Source organism: Octopus bimaculoides, chromosome 21, assembly GCF_046866305.1.
Source record: "Octopus bimaculoides isolate indiv1 chromosome 21, ASM4686630v1, whole genome shotgun sequence".
NCBI classification, from domain to species: Eukaryota; Metazoa; Mollusca; class Cephalopoda; order Octopoda; family Octopodidae; genus Octopus; species Octopus bimaculoides.
The window spans coordinates 38,169,336-38,192,660 of record NC_142948.1 but is presented as its reverse complement, the minus strand read 5'-3'; the positions used below and the strand labels follow the sequence as shown (position 1 = coordinate 38,192,660).

The 23,325-nt window shown below is 39.7% G+C and overlaps 1 protein-coding gene and 1 pseudogene across 1 annotated transcript; both read left to right on the top strand.

The window, feature by feature from the left end:
* The first annotated feature begins 1,061 nt into the window (after nt 1-1,061).
* On the top strand, nt 1,062-23,324 carry LOC106877804 (uncharacterized). The gene is made up of 6 exons (XM_014926821.3): nt 1,062-1,336; nt 16,912-17,055; nt 19,333-19,401; nt 20,566-20,760; nt 21,545-21,691; nt 22,430-23,324. The coding sequence occupies exons 1-6, from the start codon at nt 1,166-1,168 to the stop codon at nt 22,589-22,591; spliced, it is 888 nt and encodes a 295-aa protein (XP_014782307.1). The 5' UTR covers nt 1,062-1,165; the 3' UTR covers nt 22,592-23,324.
* LOC128250488 (U4 spliceosomal RNA) lies at nt 7,998-8,062 on the top strand (annotated as a pseudogene).
* Nucleotide 23,325: the final 1 nt, after the last annotated feature.

The window sequence follows — 23,325 nt, the reverse complement described above, 5'->3', positions numbered from 1 at the left end:
AGTTTGACAAGACAAAGGAAAGAAGCTAGCAGGAACATTTGAGCTAAAGTTTCACTTCCTAGTTGAAAGTCCCGGAACCAAAATAAAAATAAAAAGTTATGACGGCTTTCATGGCATGCTTAAACCAGAATTCCGCCTCTACACCACCTGAATGGTATTTGCCAAAAACTTCATAAAAATTAAAAAAAGTAAAATACGGATTTTTCTGAAAGTCACACGGAAACAAAGTTGATTGGTGTGAATTATCCGAAACTTCTCTCCTCCCAAACTCAGCAATATTTTTCGCATTAAATTCCTATATAGTCGCAGTGTAGACTAGTGGTTCCTAAAGTGGGCGGTATTGTCCCCTCCCCCCGGGGGCGGCGGAAAGTTGCAAGGGGGCAGTGAAGAAAAGTGGGGTGATAATGGGGTAGCGATTCATGTAAAAACAACAAAATAATGGGTTCATTCGGTTAAGTTTTATTTGTGAAATACATTTGCTTTGAATTTACTTGAGAAAGAGGTCGAAGTTTGTGATGGTTAGGTAGGGTGGGGGCGCTAGGAATGTGGCCTGGATGTCAAGAGGGTGGCAACCCGAAACATTTGGGAGCCACAGTTCTAGAGCATTTGAAATGTATTTGTAGAAATTTCCTTAAGGAAACAAAGCTGTGTGGGGCACACTTGTGTAGGTATGCACAATTTCTTTTAAATTAATTTAAAATTTGTCACTTTTTTTTTCTTTTGCGAGTGATTAAGCAATGCTACTTAGATTTCCTCCTCTTTCAATAACTAAGAGAAAATAGCATTTAGAGTTTTATGCGCACGTCTTGCCTTCCATACATTCGCCTAAGCTCTCTAGTTTGTTTACACAGATGGAAGTACTTCAAACGAAACGACATGTTCTTCAATATTCGCATCGTTTGACTTGACTAATAGCTATACGACCGAAAATTCTAAGAGGAGGTAGTGAAATAACGATCAAAGAGAGAGAAGGGGAAAATAAAAAGCGAGACGACATTGCACAACTACTTTTGTATTGCTTGGAGGACCGTGACCGTTTTATATTTACGTTCCACAATTTTGTGTCAACCTTAACCAGCACTACATTCGCTGTTGTCCAAGACACACCGGCGGGAGAATCGAACCACTTGAATTTCTGCAAGAATTCTCCGTAAAACCTTTTGCAATGGTACAGAAAATGGAAATCAACGTTATGCCAGTGATCGGCGCAGTGTGCTGTTATTGTATACTGCTCTTATACCTGGGCAAGAAATTCTGTTACTATCTTGATTTCTTCTTGTCTATCGTAATTGGAACGGTTCTGTTGACGCTGGCACCACAGTTTATAAAAACCCAGGTAAGTTATCTTTTAGATCACTCTAAACACCTGGGACCAGAGGCGACGAGCAACGGGCGAAACCGGTCTTGTTTCATTTTATATTCTATGTTTTCGAAGTCTATATATTTCACGATGCTGTTAAACCCAAGGACAATCTTCATACTGTATCCCTCTGATGAAAGGAACCTCGCCTGTTGGGGTACCCCGTCCTATATTTGTCTTTTTCAGACATATATCTACAACTACACCATCCAGTATATTCTTTATATATATATTAAAAAAACAATTGGGTGTGAATGTAGTGAGCGCGCCGGAGTTATCAGTTGTCTATATTTAGCAGGTCAAACGACGAAGTAGTGGCCTCTTCCTCGTTAGGTTTGTCTAATTAGTGTTTGCAGCGTGGATTATCGCATAATATTTAGGGACGTTGTTATTAATATACTACGGAAAACGAACTGGAATGCATTAACGTTGGTGTATTTGAGGTAGATTGACAGGTCAAATAAACACGAAATGCGTCTTCACCCAAATAACCAGGCGTGGGTGGCAGAGAAGCAAGTTGGCGCTTTTTTCTTTTTATTTCAGTTTGTCCATTCGTCTTTGTATTTTAAAATCTATTGATGCTGACATATTTTATTTTGTGTACAAAATACATCACAATGATTCTGGTCTCAGGTCCTGATTTATTTAATTCACCCGGTTTAACTTTTAGTTTCCGATCGTATTACAGTATTTCTTAAATTAATTGTAAAACTTTATTCTCAGCTCCTATTGTGTGTATATTTTAAACCGGATAAAGGCAACGTAAGAGTTTTAAACTGGGTCTTCAGTATCTGACGATGCAATGACATTAATTCAGATAATTTATTGATGTTAATATCAATATTTGCTTCACTTTTCAATGACGTTATCATCATAAGCTCCACATCTCGTTTTGTCTATCTTCACGCCTGACAAAAAAACAAAAAAAAAATCGTTATTTTGCAAGGTGCTGCGTACATTTACGTATCTTTTGTCCTTTTCTTGTTTGTCATTTGACTGCGGACATCGATCCCAGTAATTACTATTAAAGCCTGGTACTTCTCCTCTATCAGTTACTTTTTGCCTAACCGCTAAGTTACTGGGACGTAAACAAACTAACACAGGTTGTCAAGTGGTGATGGGTGACAAACAGACACACACACATATTAATACGACTGTTTCGTTCAATTTCCGTCCATCAAATCAACTCATAAAGCTTTGGTTGACCCAGAACTATAGTAAAGGATACTTGCCCGAGGTGCCACGTAATGGTACTTAACCCAAAAGCATATGGTTGGGAAGCAAATTTATCATCACAGAGCCACACCTGCACTTATATGTATATATATATAGTGTTTATTGTTCCGTTATAGTTTAGGATCAATAAAAAAAAAATGTCTTCCATCCAGTAAGAGATAAACATCATTTAATATTCACAATATTTAAGTAATAGCTACTGATAGTTTCAGGCAATGGAAACACGATAAAATTGGTAGATTTCTACAACGTGCCTTGTGTCTCTAGGCCGTCTTTCACACTCAGTGTATTGAGCCTAAAAATTTGTTCGGAGACACAAGGCACATGGTATAAATTTATCGTGTTTCCACGGCATGGAACTATTTGTAGCTCTTACTTAATGTGTGTGTGTGTGTTGCCCTACTTGTTCGTCTGAGTAGCCTTGTAAATATAATGTGCTAATTAAAAGAAATTGAGTGAACAGTGCGATTTCGTTTTTCATTTCATCCTCGGTTTTATTTCGCTTTTTGTATTGACAACGCTTTGAAAAACTCTCACCCCGCCCCGTCTCTTACGTGTATTAATTACCAACGGACATCTTTCTGTAACATATATGTAGTAAACAAATTTAAACGGCTATTTTGTATTTGGAAAAAATAAAGGACTTCAAAAGGAAAAGGGATATATCAAACAATTAACTAAATGTAAGCAATTGTAGTCTTAGATGTCTTCTGACATAACTAAATAATTGTTTTCTTTGTTTTTGAAGAGTTTCAATAAAGTCGTCTCCCTTCCATAAGCTGACATTTTCATAAGAATACAGAAAATCAATTTCGATATTTGACTGGTTGTTATTTTTATTGATTTCATCGAAGGATGGCGGAGAGAGGTTGGTTTTTTGTTGGGATGTGAATTTAGAACAACAAAAGACGTAAGCATTTCGAAACAAATGAAAATTGATTGTGAAAAGCTAAATAGGGTTAAAACGATTGGATGAGATCAGAGCCGTAAAAACAGCCGTTATGCCACGTGGTCGATCGCTTGTTAGAAATAGCAGTTAGAAAAAAAATCTCCCTCGAACCACACCTTTTTTTTTATTGTTTTATAAGAAAAAAGGTGCGACATTTTGGATACACTTCGATACACAGCTCCACTATTTCTCACGTCACCCCTCGATGGTGGTTGGGACATGTTTGATAAATATGCTCTGCTGGGTCGGAGTAAATGTCAATATTTTGCAGACTTTGGAGGTGTAATGTAACGGAGATTTGGTGGTTATTTCGTTCGAGTGACAAGTGACTGACGAAATCGCGAGATCGTCAGAAGATGCTCAGGGTTCGAATCATGACAATGTCAGCTACATCTTTCTTTTTTTTTTTTTTTAAGGGCCGATAAAGTTAAGTATTAGTCGAGTAAGTGAGATGGATTTGATAGTCCTAAAAACGTCCTAGAGCTTTTATCTGTTACTTGTTTGAACAATGGCCTTGCTGGAGCACCACCTTGAGGGGGGGGGGGGTAGTCGAACAAATCGACCCCAGTACTTTTTTTTTTAAAGTCCGGTGCTCATATTCTATCGGTTTCTTTTTTTCCGAACCGCTAAGTCACAAGGACATAAACAAACCATCACCGGTTGTCAAGCGCGCGATGGGCGTTTTTCAGTTTCCGTTTACCAAATCTACTGACGAGGCTTTGGTCGGCCTGGGGCTTTAGTACAAGATGCCATGGAACTGAACTGGCAATCATAAAGCTGTGAAGCAAGCTCCCTACCGCGCAACCGCGCCTGCACCTGTGAGAAGGCTACAGATAAGACCCTTCGGGATTATTACCTAGAGATTATCAGGTTAAGCTGAACAGGTTCCGGTTGACGTGAGAAGCTGTTGGAATTGATAAAGATTGCCATGATACAATCAGATGTCATCCAAAACCGATTTCATGCATGAAAAATTATTCTCGGCGGAAATAGAAATTATTTGAATTTTTGTGACGAGTGAAAGATTGAACGATTCCAATGAAACAGTTTGAAATATTTCATTTGATCCGAGTTGCTGACTGGAATGACATTCGCAGACCGAGATGTTTACGGTTTTGTTTAAACGGAGTTGCTATGGATACTGCTGACCAACCAGATGCATTTGTTTACTTCGCATTGCTATGTAAACAAACGAATCACGTGACAGTAGTTGCTATTGTTTCATGTAAGTTCAGCATATTTGTCCAGTAGGTGGACGGTCAGACTGGCTGACTCGATCGTTTCTGCTTATACTTTCGTACTTCGTTTGGACTGAGCAACTGGACATTATGTAGTCAACAATTTCATTATTACTTGCTTGCATAATCTGCATTTAATAATTAGCTTTTTTTTTTATTATCTGACAATTGTTCGTTAGAGCGTTTGTTTGTGTGTATGTTATTTGTAGAATGAACATAAAACAGGGACCGTATTTGGGCCAGATGTGGCTGCTGGTTTAAATGCTAAAGGGTTAAAACAATGATGATTTCAGTATAATTATAAATAATGATGGAGTTTTAGAATGGCTAACTCTACCTCATGGGGCAAAAAAAGGATAAAGAAATAAAGATAAAAAGATGGTAGGTTCCAGTTGATCGGAACAACCTGCTCATGAAATTAATGTACAAGTGGTTGAGCACCCCACAGACACGTGTATCCTTAACATAGCTCCCAAGGAGATTCAACACGACACAGAACATGTCAAAGCTGGTCCCCTTTGAATTACAGGCACAACAGAGAGAAAGTTGTGGTGAAAGAGTACGGCAGGGTTCGCCACCACCCCCTGCCGGAGCTTCGTGGAGCTTTAGGTGTTTTCGCTCAATGAACTCCCACAATGCCCAGTCTGGGAATTGAAACCGTGATCCTATGACCATGAGTCTGCTGCCCTAGCCATTGCGCCTCCACATGTATGTATGTATATATATAGAGAGAGAATAGTTTTTGTTTTCTGTTTCCTTCTTATACTGATTAGCTCCCCTCACTCGCTTAGTATCATTATAAAAAAAAGGTTGGGCAGTGATGACAAATGTTTGTGTCCCTTCTGTTATAATTTACTGCCTGACCGTCATATCTTGCCCCAGTTTTTCATCTGACCAGATTGGAGCATCTCCTTTTCCATGTCTTGTGAAAGAGATGCATTCCACTGGTCAGGTAGTTGTCCACTATCAACAACCTCTGCATGGAGAGTTCACTATGGCATGGCAGTCGGTGTACAGATACACGCTGGGACTGGCATCTTCAGAAATTCTTTAGTGATAAGCAGGTGAGGTTCACCTTTTTGTCAGGTGTGTTTCTCTCCAGGTTGTCTCTTTGGCAGAAGAATTTAGGGGGAATGTAGATGAGCCTAGATGGGCTCCAATCATTTTCGTCTCTCTTCTAGCTATCTAGAGTTACTTCCCCTGTCTTTTTTTTTGTGAAGTGCTGGGGGGGGGGTCCTCTCACCTTCATAATTGGCTTATATTTAATATTTCTTAAGTCTGGGAATCGAACCCACAATCTCGCAATTGTGAGTGCAACATCTTAACCACTAATCCATGTGCCTTCACTAAGTTACAGGCACTTATATATATATATTTGTTTTTCATGTTGTTTACCTTCTGTGACGTCCTGTACCCATATATGCATGTGTATAACATGTATATGTAAGTATGTACATATATGTATACATGCATATATATATATATATATAAATTATACACGTGTAATTTGCATAATCAGAGCTATCCTCCCTTATATATAATGTATGTATATATATATATATATATATATATATATACACACACACACACACCCATGTATATCCATACATGCACACACACAAACACACATTATAAATATAATCCAAAGTAACAATGCTAACTACAATGGCAGGGGCATAAGTTTCAGCTTTATCATATGAGAGAGTGGAGAGAGAGAATTTTTTTTCAACTGGCTTTTAAAAATAAACCAGGCAGCACCAAATCTAAAAGCGCACACACACACACACACACACACAGACCGTAGTCAAAATCAGTGATGGGAGTTGTGTCTGAATAAATTAAGCCAAGTTTTGTTTGGATGGGGGTTTCTCCTTATATAGGTATAAAGTTAGATAAAGTCCTGCTTTACTGCTTAGTATTAACTGGGTGCTGGAGACCTCCCCCCACCTCCCACCCGTTGCTGATGTTCAAATGATAAACTTTTCTAATATCTTAGTGACTTAATCACGCCAGAATAGTTTTTGTGTAAGATGATGGCGAGCCTTGGTGGGGGGGGGGGGGCATATATTATCTTTCCTCGTTTCCTCCATGCTGAGTTGCCCTCTTTTTATTATTATTATTATTATTTAAAAAAAAACTTTTTGGGGTGGGTGGGAGGTAGTGATGGTGGTGGTGGTTACTTTGGGGTTATAATGAGATGTACTTTTATCTAATTAGACATATATATATATCATTTATCTCAAATGTTGCATGTCTGTCAGATTGACCGGCAGGGGTGGGGTGGGTGTTGGAGAATCTGTTTTGGGGGGTGACTTGCTGGGGAGACCAAAGATAGTGTGCGGATTGTGTTGTTTATTTTTACCCATTCCACCCCTTGCCCCTTTTTCTTCCTCCACCAAAAACTGGGGGTGCGTCTGTGTTACTAATAAAGAAAGCATTGTTATCATTTGCCTTTATGTTCTGAGTTCAAATTCTGCCAAGGTCAACTTTGCCTTTCATCCTTTCAGGGTCAATGAAATGAGTACCAGTTATGCACTGGGGCTCGATGTAATCAATTTACTCCCTTCCCAAAAATTTCAAACCTTGTGCCTCTAATAGAAAGGATTATTATTATAATTATTATTATTATTATTATTATTATTATTGAGTGAGAGAGCAGCACATGCCATCAGAGTGACAGTGGGGTACAATTATATGAAGCCCAATATACCCATCATGACTGCCTCTCTGATAAGGGTACACCAGGCACATGCATCACAAACATATGTGCGCAACATGGTGACCTCATATCAAGATAAGCAGTGCATGACCTTGCGGGTGGGGCTCAGTTAGAATTTTCTTCAGATCGAGTAGCCCATCCTGCTCAAAAGATCCCTGAATAAGGGTTGTTTAGGGATGTTGAACAAAACCCCCATGTTTCCAAAGGTGAATTGTTCAAACCCCAAAGAATTGCTCTCAACACATGGCTATGATGCTTCCACACTACTTCTTCTTTTGATCAGAGGTGCACATATCGTCAGCCACCAAAGGACATGCTCAACTGGTTATGGTCAAACAACTGACCTTCAGACCTGTGGTATTGAGCAGAATATTTGCCGTAGCTCATCTTCTATACCAAGACAAAACAATGTACGTGATAACACTTCCAATCAATTAAGATCAGAAGGCATGAAAGCCACTGCCTGGTACTGCATCCTGGCATTTATTATTATTATTATTTGCACAGAGGTTGTACCATGGCCAATGAGGTAAATCCGAGGCATGGTTATTGCTAGTTTGTGCTTAATGGCACTTCGTCTGTCTGAGTTTAAATTCTGCTGAGGCCAACTTTGTCTTTCATCTTTTCAAGTTTGATAAATTAAGTACCAGTTGACCACTGGGGTCAATATAATCAAATTGCTTCCTTCCCCAAAATTTCAGGCCTTTTGCCTTTTGTAGAAAGGATTATTGCAGCATTTCATCTGAGTTTTGTATTGTGAGTTCAAATTCTGCCGAGGTCGACTCCACCTTTCATCCTTTCAGGGCCAATAGCATAAGAACCAGTCAAATGGACCTGAAACCATGTGGTTGGGAACCGAACTTCTTACCACACAGCCAAAAATTTACATACGAAAAACGAAAACTAAAAATAATAAGCAAACATTAATACGCACACACTTATTAGCCTAAGTGTTAATAATCTTATAATCTTGGGTTGATAATGCGTTTTCCCAGGAAGTAATTCTAAGATCTTTCTATGAAGAATGCATACATAAACATAAACACTCACACACACACACACACACACAGAGTCATATCCACCCGCATACCCGCTTATTTATTTCCGCGTTGTTTCTTAATCAACCAGTCAAAACAAATAAACACCAGATTCTCTGGGTGTGCTGCTGATGGAGACGATGGCGGTGATGGAGACGTGCCATACTGTTCGCTCTTTCTCTCTTACACTCTCGCCACTCCCCCTTCGTTCTCTCCGTTTCCCTCCCTATTTCTCCTCCCGTTTTCCCCCTCGTTTACTCTCTACCATACCCCCACGCTGCTACTTGTAGCATCTTCTAACATTTGCTATCCGATTCCTCCCTTTATATTATTATTTATTCAGGGGTTTAGATTTTCTGTTCAGTGAAGTTTTAAATAAGAAGGGGAAGTGCGAGTGTGTGGCGGCGGAGGCTGGTCTTCACCTGCCTGTCTCCCTCCCACGCTTTTGTTTGTAGCTGTCACTTTATAGTTTTTATTGTTGTTGTGGTAAATACTTCAAACTCCTTCTCCGTCTCGCCACTGTTTATAGAGCACCGTCGCCCCGCGTTACCTGCTTTCGAATTAGCTTAACTTGCCAATATATAAACACATAATATATATATATATATATATATATATGTACATGCGTACACATACATACGCACTCTCTCTCTCTCTCTCTCACCCCCACGCACGCAAGTTTGGTGATGCAAAGAGGAAAATAGAACTCGGAACATGAGTATGCATATTTTTTTTATTAATAACAATTGGCGGCAGAAGTTACTGAGTGACTCGGGCGCCAAGAGTTTCGGACACTGGCACTTACTAAATATCATATAAAATCTCCATACACTTTTATATATATTTCCATACACTTATATATATATATATATATATATATATATATATATATATATATATATATATAAACTTAGGTAGAAGCGCTGTGCAGCTATTTTATGTTACAGTGTGTTTATCAAGAGGATTGATTCCACCCGTTTTCGTCCTTCCCTGCTCGACTTGTCACAGCTCCCACCCACCGAAGTAATTTCAATTTATTTACAATAGTTGAGCACTTTCACTGAGTGTGTATATATATATATATTATATACACCTCCCCACACACATACACTTCTCTGTCGAATCGTTATGTAGTTATCCTTCTGAGTTCCTGTAACTCTCATTGACACAGATAGATAGACAGATAGACATACACACGCACGCGCATACATAACGCACGCGCACATCCATTCCATACACCCGTCAGAAGGAACAGATGCGGTCACCGATGGCTTTCGCCAACTACACGGATTTGACTGTTAACTCGGCCGGGCTGGTGGTAACCCCACTGGGCCTCATACCGCTCCCTTATTTCCTCCAAGTGGTCACCGTCGTTCTCCTTTTCGCCCTTTCCCTCTCCTCTGGATTTTCGCTATGGATGATGTTCGACCTTTGGAGTATGTTTATCTACGGACTAATCCAGCTATTTTTCCCGTTTATTTTTATCCCGCAGGTGAGTACCCCTACCCCCCATTGCTATTATCGTTGTTGTTATTTCGTTGTCACATGTTTTGAGTTCAAGTCCTGCGTAGGTCGACCCGCTTGTCATTTTCATTCCGTCCAAATTCCAGTAACTCCACCAAACCGCCGAACATGTCTGGTCTTCTGCGTATGTCAAAAGTCATTGTTATTGTGTTGTTTTTAGCTGTTGTTTAACCACAGGCTATCTGTGTACCTATGGCCTAGCAGACCTTCGGTTCAAAGATCCGCTGCTTCTCTCGGACTGCATTATAATTTTCCGATGCGTTGCTTTTTCAAGACAAAAGGATATAATTTAAGTGTTGTTGTTATTGCTGCTGAGCACCAGGCCTGTCTGAGCAGACCTACGATTAGCGACAGTCAAGCCGTGACCATCGTGTCTTAATAAGAGTATATATATATATATATATATATAGCACTGCATTATCCAGTGTGTTCTTTATTGTTTATGATAGTGAGACTTAAGGGAGTATTGGATGTTATTTCTAGCAAGGTGGTCAAGCGGCCGCTTAGCACAGGCTTTTGCAACTTACGAGAAATGGGCCGCATGTGACATGACGCATTATCAAACGGGCCGCACTACTGAAAATATTTGAAGGTAAATTTTTCGTTGACGAACTATCAAGAAAGTCCTGCGGGCCGCAGTTTACCCATAATTGGTGTAGGGGCTTCCCACCCGGCTGTTGGTATGTAACTGTTTACCTCGCTCCATAAATAATTAACTCCTTTCATTGCAATAATTAAACCCGGTCTCGTATCAAAATAAATTATTTGTGGGGAACGTTAGACGTAGTTTCGTTTCTTTACGTTCTGGGTTCGAATCCTTCCGAAATCGACTCGAGTGACTCTGTGTCTGAGACAAATATGAGGGGAGAGCGTACGAAGTCTTGATGCTTTAGTTCGGGTGGGTTGGAGATCAAAAGGATCTAATTACGTTTTTTAGTGACCGGCAATTACAGAGAAAATTGAAAAAAATACTTTTTTTTTTTCTGTGTCGTTTCCGTTTTTGAGATTGAATATATACTAAAACAAAAAGTAAGGGAAGAAGCAAAAGAACCCAGACTGGGGGGGAGGACCTCCCTCCCGCAACCACTGTCCCAACAAAAAATTTGTTTTCGTGTATGTGTCTGCTTTTCTTGCTGATGTTAATGTCATTTTCTTTTTACGATACCCATGTGACGAATAACAGGATTATGGTAAATCTAATTGATCTGTGGCCTTTAAGTTAGGTATCATTGTTGTTGCTGTGGTTATTAATAAGTTTCGTTTCTTTTTTTTTATTATTATTTGCTTTTCATGTAACCCACCCCCTCTCGCAATATAGACACCGCTTGTTATCTCCCAAATATATTGTCCTTCTCATCCATCGCTCTTGTAACGAAGAAAAACATTATTGTTATTGTTACTGCTGCTGCTACTACTATTACTATTATTACTCTGGCAATTGAATGTTCGAATGCCGGTAGATGCAGGTGCCTCGTAGTATTTACTTCCGTCCTGCTATGTTCTTGGTTCAAATCGTGTTGTGTCTGATCTTGTAATTTAATGACAAAGAGATTTGGTTATTGAGATCACATTTCATTAAGCTGTTTGTGAATGAGGTGTTTGGTAAGAAGCTTGCATCACAACCACATGATTCCATGTTCAGTCCCACTGCATGGCATTTTGGACATGCGTCTTCTACTATAGACTCAGTCTGATCGAAGCCTTGTAATTGGCTTTGGTTGACGGAAACTGGAAGAAGCTTGTTTTCTGCATGGGTTAGAGAGGGTCTCCTGTTCTAGAAATGGCTTGGTGCTCTTCTTGACTCCATCCTCTTTACAAAGAGTACTAAGTGCATTTTTCATGGCACCAGCACTGTAGGGGTTGTATTGCCATCAGCAAGACTTTTAAGAGTCCTCTCAAGCCCTATATGGCTACTGTTCAGAAGAATTACCAATTGTGTTGTTTCTGTTACAAGCTGCAGAGTATTTGTGCATCACCCTATAGCTTTCTTTTTGTGTGTGTCCGTGTGTCCATGTCATTTCCCTTCTTGACAACAATGATAGTTTGTTTCTGTTTCTGACTTAGCAATTTGGCAAAAGACAGCAATAAAGTAAGTACTACTTAAAAAATAAGTACTGGCGGTGTGTGGTGGTGGTGGTGGGGGGGGGGGGTCAATTTGTTTGACTAAATCCTCCATGGCAGTGCTCCAGCATGGTTGCAGTCCAAGTCCATGCTTTTGTCGTGCAGCTGTCTGGTTACCATTTAAGTCAGCTTATTCAACAACTTTCAGCTTGTAAAACTAATTATATATATATATATATATATATATATATATATATATATATATATACATATATATATATATGTTTATCTTCTCTCTTTTCTGCTTAGATGCCATCTGTAAGGTCGCACAGGGTCAGCTGAATAATTAAGCTAACGGGTAACAGATGGCGGCTATTTCTCAGATTGTATCAATGGTGGTTGTAACTCAAGCAAGCCGCTACCAATGTTGCTTTTTCAGAAAATGAAAAAATAGTCTCACCATTCCATTTCTTTTTACATTAGCAACAGTTTCATCTTAACAATAATACTTTGTTGGGTGCATAACATCGTAACTCCATGCATGTAGGATATTTTCAGTCGGAAATATTTTTGTAAAACTGTTGTATGTGGGACTTACTACACTTTTGAAAAATGCTAAACCATTGTACTTACACTTTGACAATTTTTGATATCTTGGCATCTGAATAGCTGGAGATACGACAGTTTGACCAAAGAACCAGCTATTGGAAGCAAAAATAAATGTTGTAAAAAACACAACTAGGCAGATAGATTGCTATAGAGACCCATGCAAAGCAAGCTTTTTAACCACACAGCCATACCATATGGTAATCGTAAGACTGGGGCAGATTTATCTAGCATGAATTGCAACTGTGTTCCAGGTTTCCAGAGACTGACTGGACCCATCTGTCAGACTCCTTGTTTTAGGACCTGCCATTTTACTGATAATCTAGCATGCTGGTTTTTCTCTGTGTTTTATGGGTGTGCACATGTGGGCATGTATGTGTATGTGTGTGAGTATACATGCCTGTGTGTGTGTGTGTGTAATGCCCTGTGAGTGATTTTTGTAGGCCAAAACTGTTAAAGCTTGTCTTGTATGTATATGTATGTAGTGTGTGTGTGTGTGTGTCATTGTATTTGCCCTCCCACCATTTAAAAACCTGGTTTTGGTTTCTCTATGCCTCCATTCATGACTTAGCAGTTCTGCAAAGAGACTGTTACAGTAAGCATCAAACTTATCTACTGCGGTTGATTTATGTGACTAAACTCACCAAGGTAGTACCTCAGTATGGCTGCCATCCAGAGACTGAAACAAATAAAAGGGTTGTGTTTGTGTCTGTGTCTATAAAGAATGTCATTCATTCCATTTTCTATCATTTATATAAACTCTACAGAGTTTTGTAGAATCTTATTTAACTAATATGTATATATGCACGCAAACTAACACACACACACACATTGAGATAATGTGTCTGCTACTGGCAAATGAAGGCTTCAACCTAAAAAAAGAAACCAAGATCATTCCTTCTTAGAGATCCCCAGAAATTCAAAATTCCACCAACACTACTCCCAGACATGTCTCTGCAACCCTTTCCCTCTGGTTGTCTTGTATTTTTTTGCCCTGTGTAATAGGCAATGGCTATCATTACTGTTTTCTGTCCCTTCTTTTACCCTTTCCCCCAGGAGTTGTGGTGCACCTGAACGCTGCATACAATAAGCTCATTAATATTATAATCATTATTATTATCATTTAGTGTGTGTGTGCTTTTCACCTCTTTGTTCATCAGAGCTATTTATACTTCTTGTAAAACAACTGAACAGGTCTCCATGCATTCCCCACCACCACCACACACACACATACCACACAGTTGTGATGTCATTAGTTCTCTGACTATGATGTGTAGATCTATTTCCCTTAATCTCTCTCCCTCTCTCTCTCTCTCTCTCATCTTTTTTTCCTTTCATTCTTTCTCTTCTTTTCTAGTCTCTTTGTCTCTCACTCACTCCCTCTCTCCCCTCTTCTTTTTCCCTTCTATCCTCTGTCTCTCTTTCTCTCTCCCTTTCCTTTCCTCCCTCATCCTGTTTGTGTGGAATAGACTGAAAGCCAGACATACCTGAACCAGTCTTAGCGCAGGCACGCACTCACACACACACAAACCAATGCTGGAAACTGAACAATTTCGGCATAGGAGACCTGGGCTACTTGTGTGGTTGCTCAACTTGCTAGAAATAGCAACCAGATAAACCCTCTGAGCTAAAAAAAAATAGAAAGCTTAGTATATCCTTGGTTATCCTATCAACATTAATCTCTTGGTCCCTCTGGAGTCATAGGCCATCGACTACCTCTCTCTCCTCTACTCCAAACTCTGGACTTAGGTTTTGTTGATTTTGGACTGTCATTGGTGCTTCTCAAAGTCTTTTTCTCTAGTCAGGGCTCTTGGCCCTACTCAAACCCATTCTCTACTTCTGCAAAGGAAAGACTGTCTTTGGTAATTTTAGGAAGATTTAACTTCTATTTCTAGCAGTTTGAATGATTGCAAAGTGGTTTCCTCATTGCCTGTGGGCTTCCCAGAAAGTCATGTTTTGAGTGGTGGTAGTGTGAGAGATAGTAAATGTATTAATGAGTGAAGGGGAGGAAGAGGAGGGGCAGTGAAAGACCATGTGACAGGAAGGGGAGACAGTAAAAGAGGAAGTTGGTACGAAACTGTGGTATAGGGGAGGGTGATGATGTGGCCGTTCTGTGACCCTTTTCTTGCTTGCTTTTCTCTGCACCCCTCCCCCCGCTGCCTTCCCCCTCTTCTGACCCAATAGTGGATGACAGCCTAGAGTGGGACTATATAGATGTGTGTGTGTGTGTATTATGTTGTATGTTGTATTATAATTGATGGTAGAAATGAGAAAGGTATGTGTGTGTGTGGTGGTGGGGTAGTGTCTGTTGTTATGTTCTGAGTTCAAATTCCACCAAGGTTTACTTTGCTTTTCATCCTTTCAGGGTCAATAAATTAAGTACCAGTGAAACACTGGGGTCGATGTAATCGACTAGTCCCCTCTCCTCAAATTTCAGGCCTTGCATCTTTAATAGAAAGGATTGGCGAGCTGACAGAATTGTTAGTTCACTGGACGAAATGCTTAGTGGTCTTTTGCCCATTGCTATGTTCTGAGTTCAAATTCCACCAAGGTCAACTTTGCCTTTCATCCTTTCGGGGTTAATAAAATAAGTACCAGTTGAACACGGGTCAATGTAATTGACTCATCTCCTCCCCACAAAAATTGCTGCCCTTGTGACAAAAATTAGAAACCATTATTATTATTATTAAGGCGGTGAGCTGGCAGAATCATTGGCAAGTTGGACGAAATGCTTAGCAGTATTTCGTGCATCCTCAAATCTGAGTTCAAATCCCGCCGAGGTTGACTTTGCTTTTCATCCTTTCGGGGTCAATGAAATAAGTACCAGTTGTGTATTGGAGCCATTGTAATCGACTATCCCCATCCCACAAACTTCAGGCCTTGTGCCTTTAGTGGAAAGTCTTATTATTATTATTGTGTTCTCCAGTTCTTGAAAACATTGATGTTTTGGCCATGCTGGGGCACTAGTCAAATGTTTCACTAAATGCCTTTGCAGCTTAAGTCTCCCCCTGGTTCCTTGCTTATAATGGGGTGTGTGTATTTCTAGACTTGCCGTCCACAGAATATTTCAGCAGGGTGTGGCGTGCTTGGGTGAGCTTTAATTTCTTTATGTTTCCTTTTAAAAGTACACATGTTTGTGTAAGTGAAACACAAACATAAAATGCACGTGTGTGTGTGTGTGTGTGTGCATAGGTATGTATATGTATGAATGTGTGTGTGTGTGTGTGTGAGAGTACAGATATCAGAGGGGGAAACTTCACTTGTGTTGAAAGATTGAGGAAGTGGTAGGGGTATATCTGCTGCCCTTCAGCTAATTTTCTTCTTGTCTCTAGCCAGCTGCCCCCTTTCTCTCCCTCCTCTCTCTCTCTCCCTCCTCTCTCTCTCTCTCTCTCTCTCTTCCTTTCCTCTATGTATCAGCTTCCACAAATTACAAAGCTGGTAGTGGTGATGGATTCAGTGTGAGAAATACAAAAAATTCCCTTTCTTTTGGTAGGGAATTTTGGGTGCTGGCACATTTCAACTGTGAAACTATTTTATTATTATTATTATTATTATTATTAGTAGTAGTAGTAGTAGTAGTAGTAGTAGTAGTAGTATGAAAAACAACAACAAATGTAAAAATACCTTAGGATGATGTAAGAAATTATTATTGGTGGAGGTGGTGGTGGTAACTAGGGCAAGATAGGGACCTGTAATGTATGTGACCCATTTAGGAAGAGAGAAAGAAAGAGCTGTTTATCACTGTCCTCTCCCCCACGTCTACCAACTGTCCTCCTTAATTTAGGGCCCTAGCTGGGGTAGGTTTTGGGTGTTTGGTGGTAGGGTGTGGTTCTTGAAGTCATCCTACATCATTGGCTCTTCTTATCTCTCTCATCGACTTTGTTTGTTTGTTGGTTGGTTTGTTATATAAAACATCTCTTGTAAACATCATCATAACAACCACAATCATCACCATCGGCAACATCATTATCATCATGTTACGCCTATTGTTAAGATTGCCGTTCAAAGATGCAAAGCTCTGCATCTGTATGTATGCCTTCATTATAAAATCAGTACCACTTATATAACCAGCTCTTTTAGGAGTCTGCACCCATCCTCCTTCCTTCAAAATATGTGACTTCCCTTTCTCAGTTTCCATGTTTATTCTTTTTCTTTACACCTGTTCCGTTGATAATTTACAGGTTGAGGTTCGTGTTGATGGCGTTCATCTGTTCATGGTTCGAGCATTTGGTATAATGCTGCTTGGTTCGGCCTATCTTTGGTGGAATGTACGTAACTCCAAAGACATCACCGTCCATACGACCCTGATGTGGGCCAGGGTGATGGTAAGTCACTATATTTTATTTCCTATTTATTTTTTTCTTATACACGTTTCAATATCTCCTGGGAAAGCAAAGAGGAATGAGGGTTCTGAACAGTTTTGTAAGAGAGTAAAACTGGAATTGAAGGTAGGAAGCTGTAGTGGCAAATTGATTGGAGCAAAATGGGGACAAATGTATTGGGGTCCCATTACAGGTTTTCTATGCTTTAGAAATTAGCTGCTTGTTGAGTAGGTGTGTAATTTGGAATTGATTATGGTGTGTATAAACGTGTGTGTATGTATATATATTGTGTGTTTGGGAGTATATATGTATGTGGTGTTTGTGTATGAGTATAGTACATAAGATATATGCATGTATAGCTTGTGGTGGGGGCATGTGTATGTGTTTATATATATATATATGTATATATATATATATATATGTGTGTGTGTGTGTAGGGGAGTCTATATGCATATACGGTGTGTGTTGCGCAACAATCAAGAGTTGTCTATCCAGTTTATGTAAATGGTGTAACAACTCGCTTGTTGTTTTACACATTAAACGTTGCGGGGATGGTATGGTATGGTGCTGGGGCAGAGCAGAGCAGGGTGTGTGGGGTGGGGGGACAATAATAGACCAGTATTGGAGTATCTTACGATGTGATTTCTCTTATTAGTCATCGAACAGTCCCATTCCGCTGCCACTTCTATCACCACCACTGTTACTACTACTGCACCTTACCATATACTACCACCCCTGCTACTAACTACCATCACCACTTCTAAATATCTATTACTGCAAATCTTACCATTATCACTATGTTAGTGCAGTCTTTTGTAATATATACATGCATTTGTATGTGGGTGTGTGTATGTCTATATATATATATGTATGTATGTACATAATTCTTATTATTAAGGGTGGCAAACTGGCAGAGAATCATTAGTATGCCAGGCAAAACGCTTACCAACATATCGTCCATCTTTTCATTCCGAGTTCAAATTCCGTTGAGGTCAGCTTCGCCTTTCACCCCTTCAGGGTTGATGAAATAAGTACCATTTACGCACTGGAGTCGATGTAATTGACTGTGGTCCCCTGTCCCCAAAATTTCAGGCCTTGTGCCTTGAGTTGAAAGGATTTTTATTATTATTTTGTTTGTCCACTCACATAAATGTATGTGTGTGTGTGTGGTATATATATATATATGTATATATATATGTATATACATATGTATGTATGCATGCATGCATGTATGTAATTACAGTAGGTGGGGAATTCCTGCATCTATATAAAAGGTGTCTGTCTGTTTTCTAGATGCCACAGTCTGGCAACAATGGTTTACATTAAAGAATGGCTTTATCTTTCACACACTGACTTGATTCAAATTTTGTATCACTGCTGGAACTGGTCTGTGGTGATGGTAGTTGTGGCATTGGAGGGGGGTTGTGTTGGTGGTTTACAGTACTGGAGGGGGGTTGTGCTATTGGTTTATAGTATTGGAGGGGAGTTGTGTTGGTGGTGGCAGAATAATTATCCTTATTGTGGTGGTGGGTATCACAGGATAGCATTGTTGGTGTGTGTAGTATTTGTGTTCTGCTCGTAATGGTGGTGGTAACAATGAAGATCAGGATTGTTGTAGTAGTTGCCATGGCAGCAGTAGAAGCAGGGTTGGGAAGCGGGGACAATGGTGGTTTCAGTAACAATGCGGTAATGTGGTGGGTGGGCTGTAGAAACATTTGTCGTTGTTTAGCCCCGGGTCAACCCTGAACGAGCAGACTTTCCGTCTACCAGATTCACTCTCAAGGCTTTGGTCAGCCCGAGGCTATAGTAGAAGACATTTGCCCAAGGTGCTGCGCAGTGGAACTGAACCTACAACCACGTGGTTGGGAAGCAAGCTTCTTACCACACAGCCATGTCTGCACTTAAATGGTCAGAAATGGGAGGTGGGGAAATATCAGTATAGAGATGGGATAAAGTTTATATGTGGCCATGAAATATTTTTTTCTACTCTAGGCACAAGGCTCCAAATTTTTGGGGTGAGCCGGCCAGTCGATTAGATCGACTCCATTACACAGCTGGTACTAAATTTATCAAGGTTGAAAGGCAAGGTGGACCTCAGTGGAATTTGAACTCAAATTGTAAAGACAGACAAAATACCACTGAGCATTTCACCTGGCGTGCTAACGTTTCTGCCAGCTCGCTGCCTTGTGGCCATGAAATATTGAACAGGGAACATGTCTGCCTTTGCTCTTTGAGTAAAACTTATGTCAATTAAATTCTCCCCTTTTTTTTTTTCTTTAGGGTGGAGCAGCTGCTTTACTTGCTCAAGGTTTTGCTCAGTTCAACAAAGCCAGTCGTATGACCCAAGAGGTAAGTTGTCAAGTTGTTTGATCTTTCTCTTTGAATTTACCTCCTCATCTCACCATTTCTCCTTCTTTGATTTGATTCTCCACCTTTATCTCTCTTTTTTTTTTTTTTTACATTCATTCTCCCTTCTTTATGTTTTACAACTTCTCTTTCCTTCTCTCTCTCTTTACTCATCTGTCTTTCTGTTGTTTCCCCCCTCTTTAACTCTTATTGTTTACACATCTCTCTCTCTGTGGGCTGTCTGTTTTATCTACTAAAATCTAAATACATTTTCATACACAATACTACACTCTGATACACACACATTGTTCACATAGCACTCATATATACACAGGCACATCATTGATATAACATACACACACATATTGCACTCGTGATAATCCATTCACACACTCAGCTCCACTTAACATTCACTCACCCACACACATCCTCCACTCAATACTGCCCCCTGTACACACACACACACACATAGCATTGCTCACCATGCCATCCACATCCACCAGCACTTGGCATTTTTATTTATTTATTCATGGAGTTGTTATTAATTATATTTATTATTAATAAACTGGTGAAAGGCAGCAAGCTGGATGAAATGCTTAATGGTATTTCTCCCGTCGCTACATTCTGAGTTCAAAATTTGCCAAGGTCGACTTTGCCTTTCATCCTTTCAGGGTCGATAAAATACCAGTTACGCACTGGGGTTGATGTAATCGACTCATCTCCACTCCCGCAGCTGCCCTTGTGGCAAAAACGTTAAATAATTATTAAGGTGGTGAGCTGGCAGAATTGTCAGTCAGCCTTGCCAGGCAATTTTATCTGTCATTCCATTCTGAGTTCAAATTCCACCAAGGTCTACTTTGCCTTTCATTTTTCCAGGGTCAATAAATTAAGTATTAAACAAGCAGCCCTTGTGGTGGGGGGCCCGATGTGATCAAACTAGCCCCCTCCCCAAGTATTTTAGACCCTGTGCTTAACAATAGAAACGAATAAAATATTCGTGTTTGCAGTATTCATATATCAGTGTATTGTTAAGCGTTGTGAATCGTGGGTAACAGAAATATCCTCACCTCACACTCATAGCGTTACAACCTGTGGACCCAAGTAACTGCACTCAACGATTTTATTTATGTGTTTGTTTATTTTGTGTATTTCTTTATTTCTTTGCAGCACTTGTACATCAGTGTGCTGCTGACCGTTCTGTGGACCCTCGGTAACTTGATCTACTGCATGCGGTGCACCGAGTGGGGCGGCTATATGGAAACCAGGAGCAAGCTGAACAACTTCCTTCACACTGATTTTGTCATCACACTCATATTTGGAATCATGTTTTATGCTTATCCCGTTTGGCTTTTGAGAGTTCAGGTAAGAATGTGAAAAAACCCAGAAAACAAATTGAGTGTTTGTGTTTGTGTTTTTTGCCAATTATTCTGAAAGAGTTGCGGTCATTGTTTGTGTGGTGTCCCCTTTGTATTTTATTCTTTTACTTGTTCCAGTCATATGACTGTGGCCATGCTAGAGCACCACCTTGAAGGGTTTCAGTCAAACAAATCGACCCCAAGGCTTATTTTTTTAAAGCCTACTACTTATTCTATCAGTCTCTTTTGACAAACCACTAAGTTACAGAGATATAAACACTGGATCAATATATACATATATATATATACACACAATGGTTTTTCTTTTTGTTTTCTGTCTACAAAATCCACAAGGTGCCACACAGTGAGACTGAACCTGTGACTGTGCTGTTGGAAAGCAGACTACTTACTACACAGCCAGGCCTGCTCCTCCTGTGAGAGGATAGTTATCTCGCTTGTATTAATGGCCCATAACCCAGAAGATGCCAGAGATATTAAACCCTTTAGCATTCAGATTTCTCTGTCAAGTGTAATCCTTCTTTATTCACATTGTTTTGTATTAGGCATGGATATCTTGTAGATTCGAGACTTCAATGATGTGAATGTTTATCTTTTGAATGACAGTCAAGAGTGGGTGTGAGAGGCTGGATCTGGCTGCTTTGAACATAAAACCGGTGGAATATTTCGGCCAAATTGGGCCGGCTTAAATGCTAAAGGGTCAAATACTCTAAACATTTTGTTGTTGTTGTTGTTACTAAGAGATTAAAAATCCTGTTTCTTCTCTCCCGCAGACTTCTTTACCAAGGTTAAACGTTGTTCACGCTCATTTGTACCGTCTGTTTGGTTCAGCTCTCATGAGTTCAGCAATCATTTCAGGACGTGCCTCTAATTTCCTCATAGCCTCTGACAAACGTATTCAGCTGTACACCAGAGTTCTGGTAAGTAAACTTACAAATCTTGAATGTCTTTGGAAGTTGTAAAGCTGTATTTAAAAGAAAGAAAAAAAGGAAACTAGTCTGCTTGTCCATGCTTGCAAGGGTTAGACAAAATTTGAGGCAGATTTTCTACAGCTGGATGCTCTTCTTGTTGCCTACCATAACCTGTTTCCAAGCCAGTTGATATTTCCTCCAAAGTCCCTTTTAAACAGCTCAATGGCTGGACATGTTTTTGCAACAGATTGTAACACCAACCACCCCCAGAGAGTGGACTCTTACAAAGGGCATCCAGCCATAAAAACTATGCCAAAATGGACACAGAAGTCTTCTGCCTGGCCAGCTCCTGTCAAACCATCCAAGCCCGCATAGAAAACAGACGTTAACAATGGTAATGATGATTGTATAAACAATGACACCATTTGTTCAGCCCTGATGAATCAGGCAATTATCTATGAATTGAAGTGTTTTGCTCAGAAACACAATACGGTTTAATCCAGGAATTCAATAGTAGGTGCCATTCACTGTGATTGAACCCAAAGCCACGTGGTTGGGAAACAAACTTCTTAGCCACATAGCCATGTCTGCTCCCGAGCCCTGGGGTTGGTGTATCCCTCCTGGGTCACTAAAATAAAATACCAGTATTAGGCTGAGGTTGATAGTGTCAAGTATCCCAGGCCCTTAAAAAAGATTTGCTGGCTTTTGTCCCTTTAATTTATTCTGTTCTGCTTGTTTTATTTTCAGATCAATGTTGGATTAATTATCCTGTTTTTAGTGACCTACTTCAGCACTGCTAAACACAACGACTGGTCGGTGCCCAACACACCTTTCGTACTTGGGGTTGTCGGTGTCTGGACCCTCAATGCTTTCTGTGGCAGCTATTCATTGGCATATTTCAAAAACTGAAACCTTTCAACCAGCACATTTGTTTGAGAAGAACTTTGAGAATTTTTTTTCTCTCGGTCAGTGTGTAAAATGGGGAAAAAAAAAAAAAAAAATTGTTTGAGATTTCAAGAGAATTTTTTAGAGGATCTGCAAAAAAAAAAAAAATTAAAAAGTGCTGCCAAACATTTCGTGTAATTATCAAATTTACACACACACACGCACCTGCCCTTACATACGTGAAAATCAGATTTTTATGCCGATGTCTGCTGGTGTTCCCTTTAACCCTTCAGAATCTCAATTTATAGTTTGGTAAAGCTGAAGGAATCGGAATCGTTTATCAAATTCTCTTACAACAGCAATATATATTTTTTTAAATGTGTAACGAGAGAAACTTCTACAGAAGAAAAAGATTTTCTGTAAGTTTTGTTTTGGCTATTTATTAACGTCTTTTTATGTCTTGTAACAAAAACCCAAATTACACTTGAAAACAAACGTCTTTTATATTATTTGTATGCTTTAGCTCCAATTTACCGTTTCTCTTCCCCCTTCTCTGCTTGTTTTTCTCTCCATAGATATTTTTGACCATTTCTCATCATGCTTCTAATTCCATCCATTACTTTCTTCACCCCAAAACGAAATCCTTTTTTTAACGACAATTTCACCAGTAATTCATTTTGAAATAACTCCTTACAGACATTTTCCTTTTTCTAAACTTAGTGTGAACTTGAAAAAAAAAATAAATAAATGGCTATAAC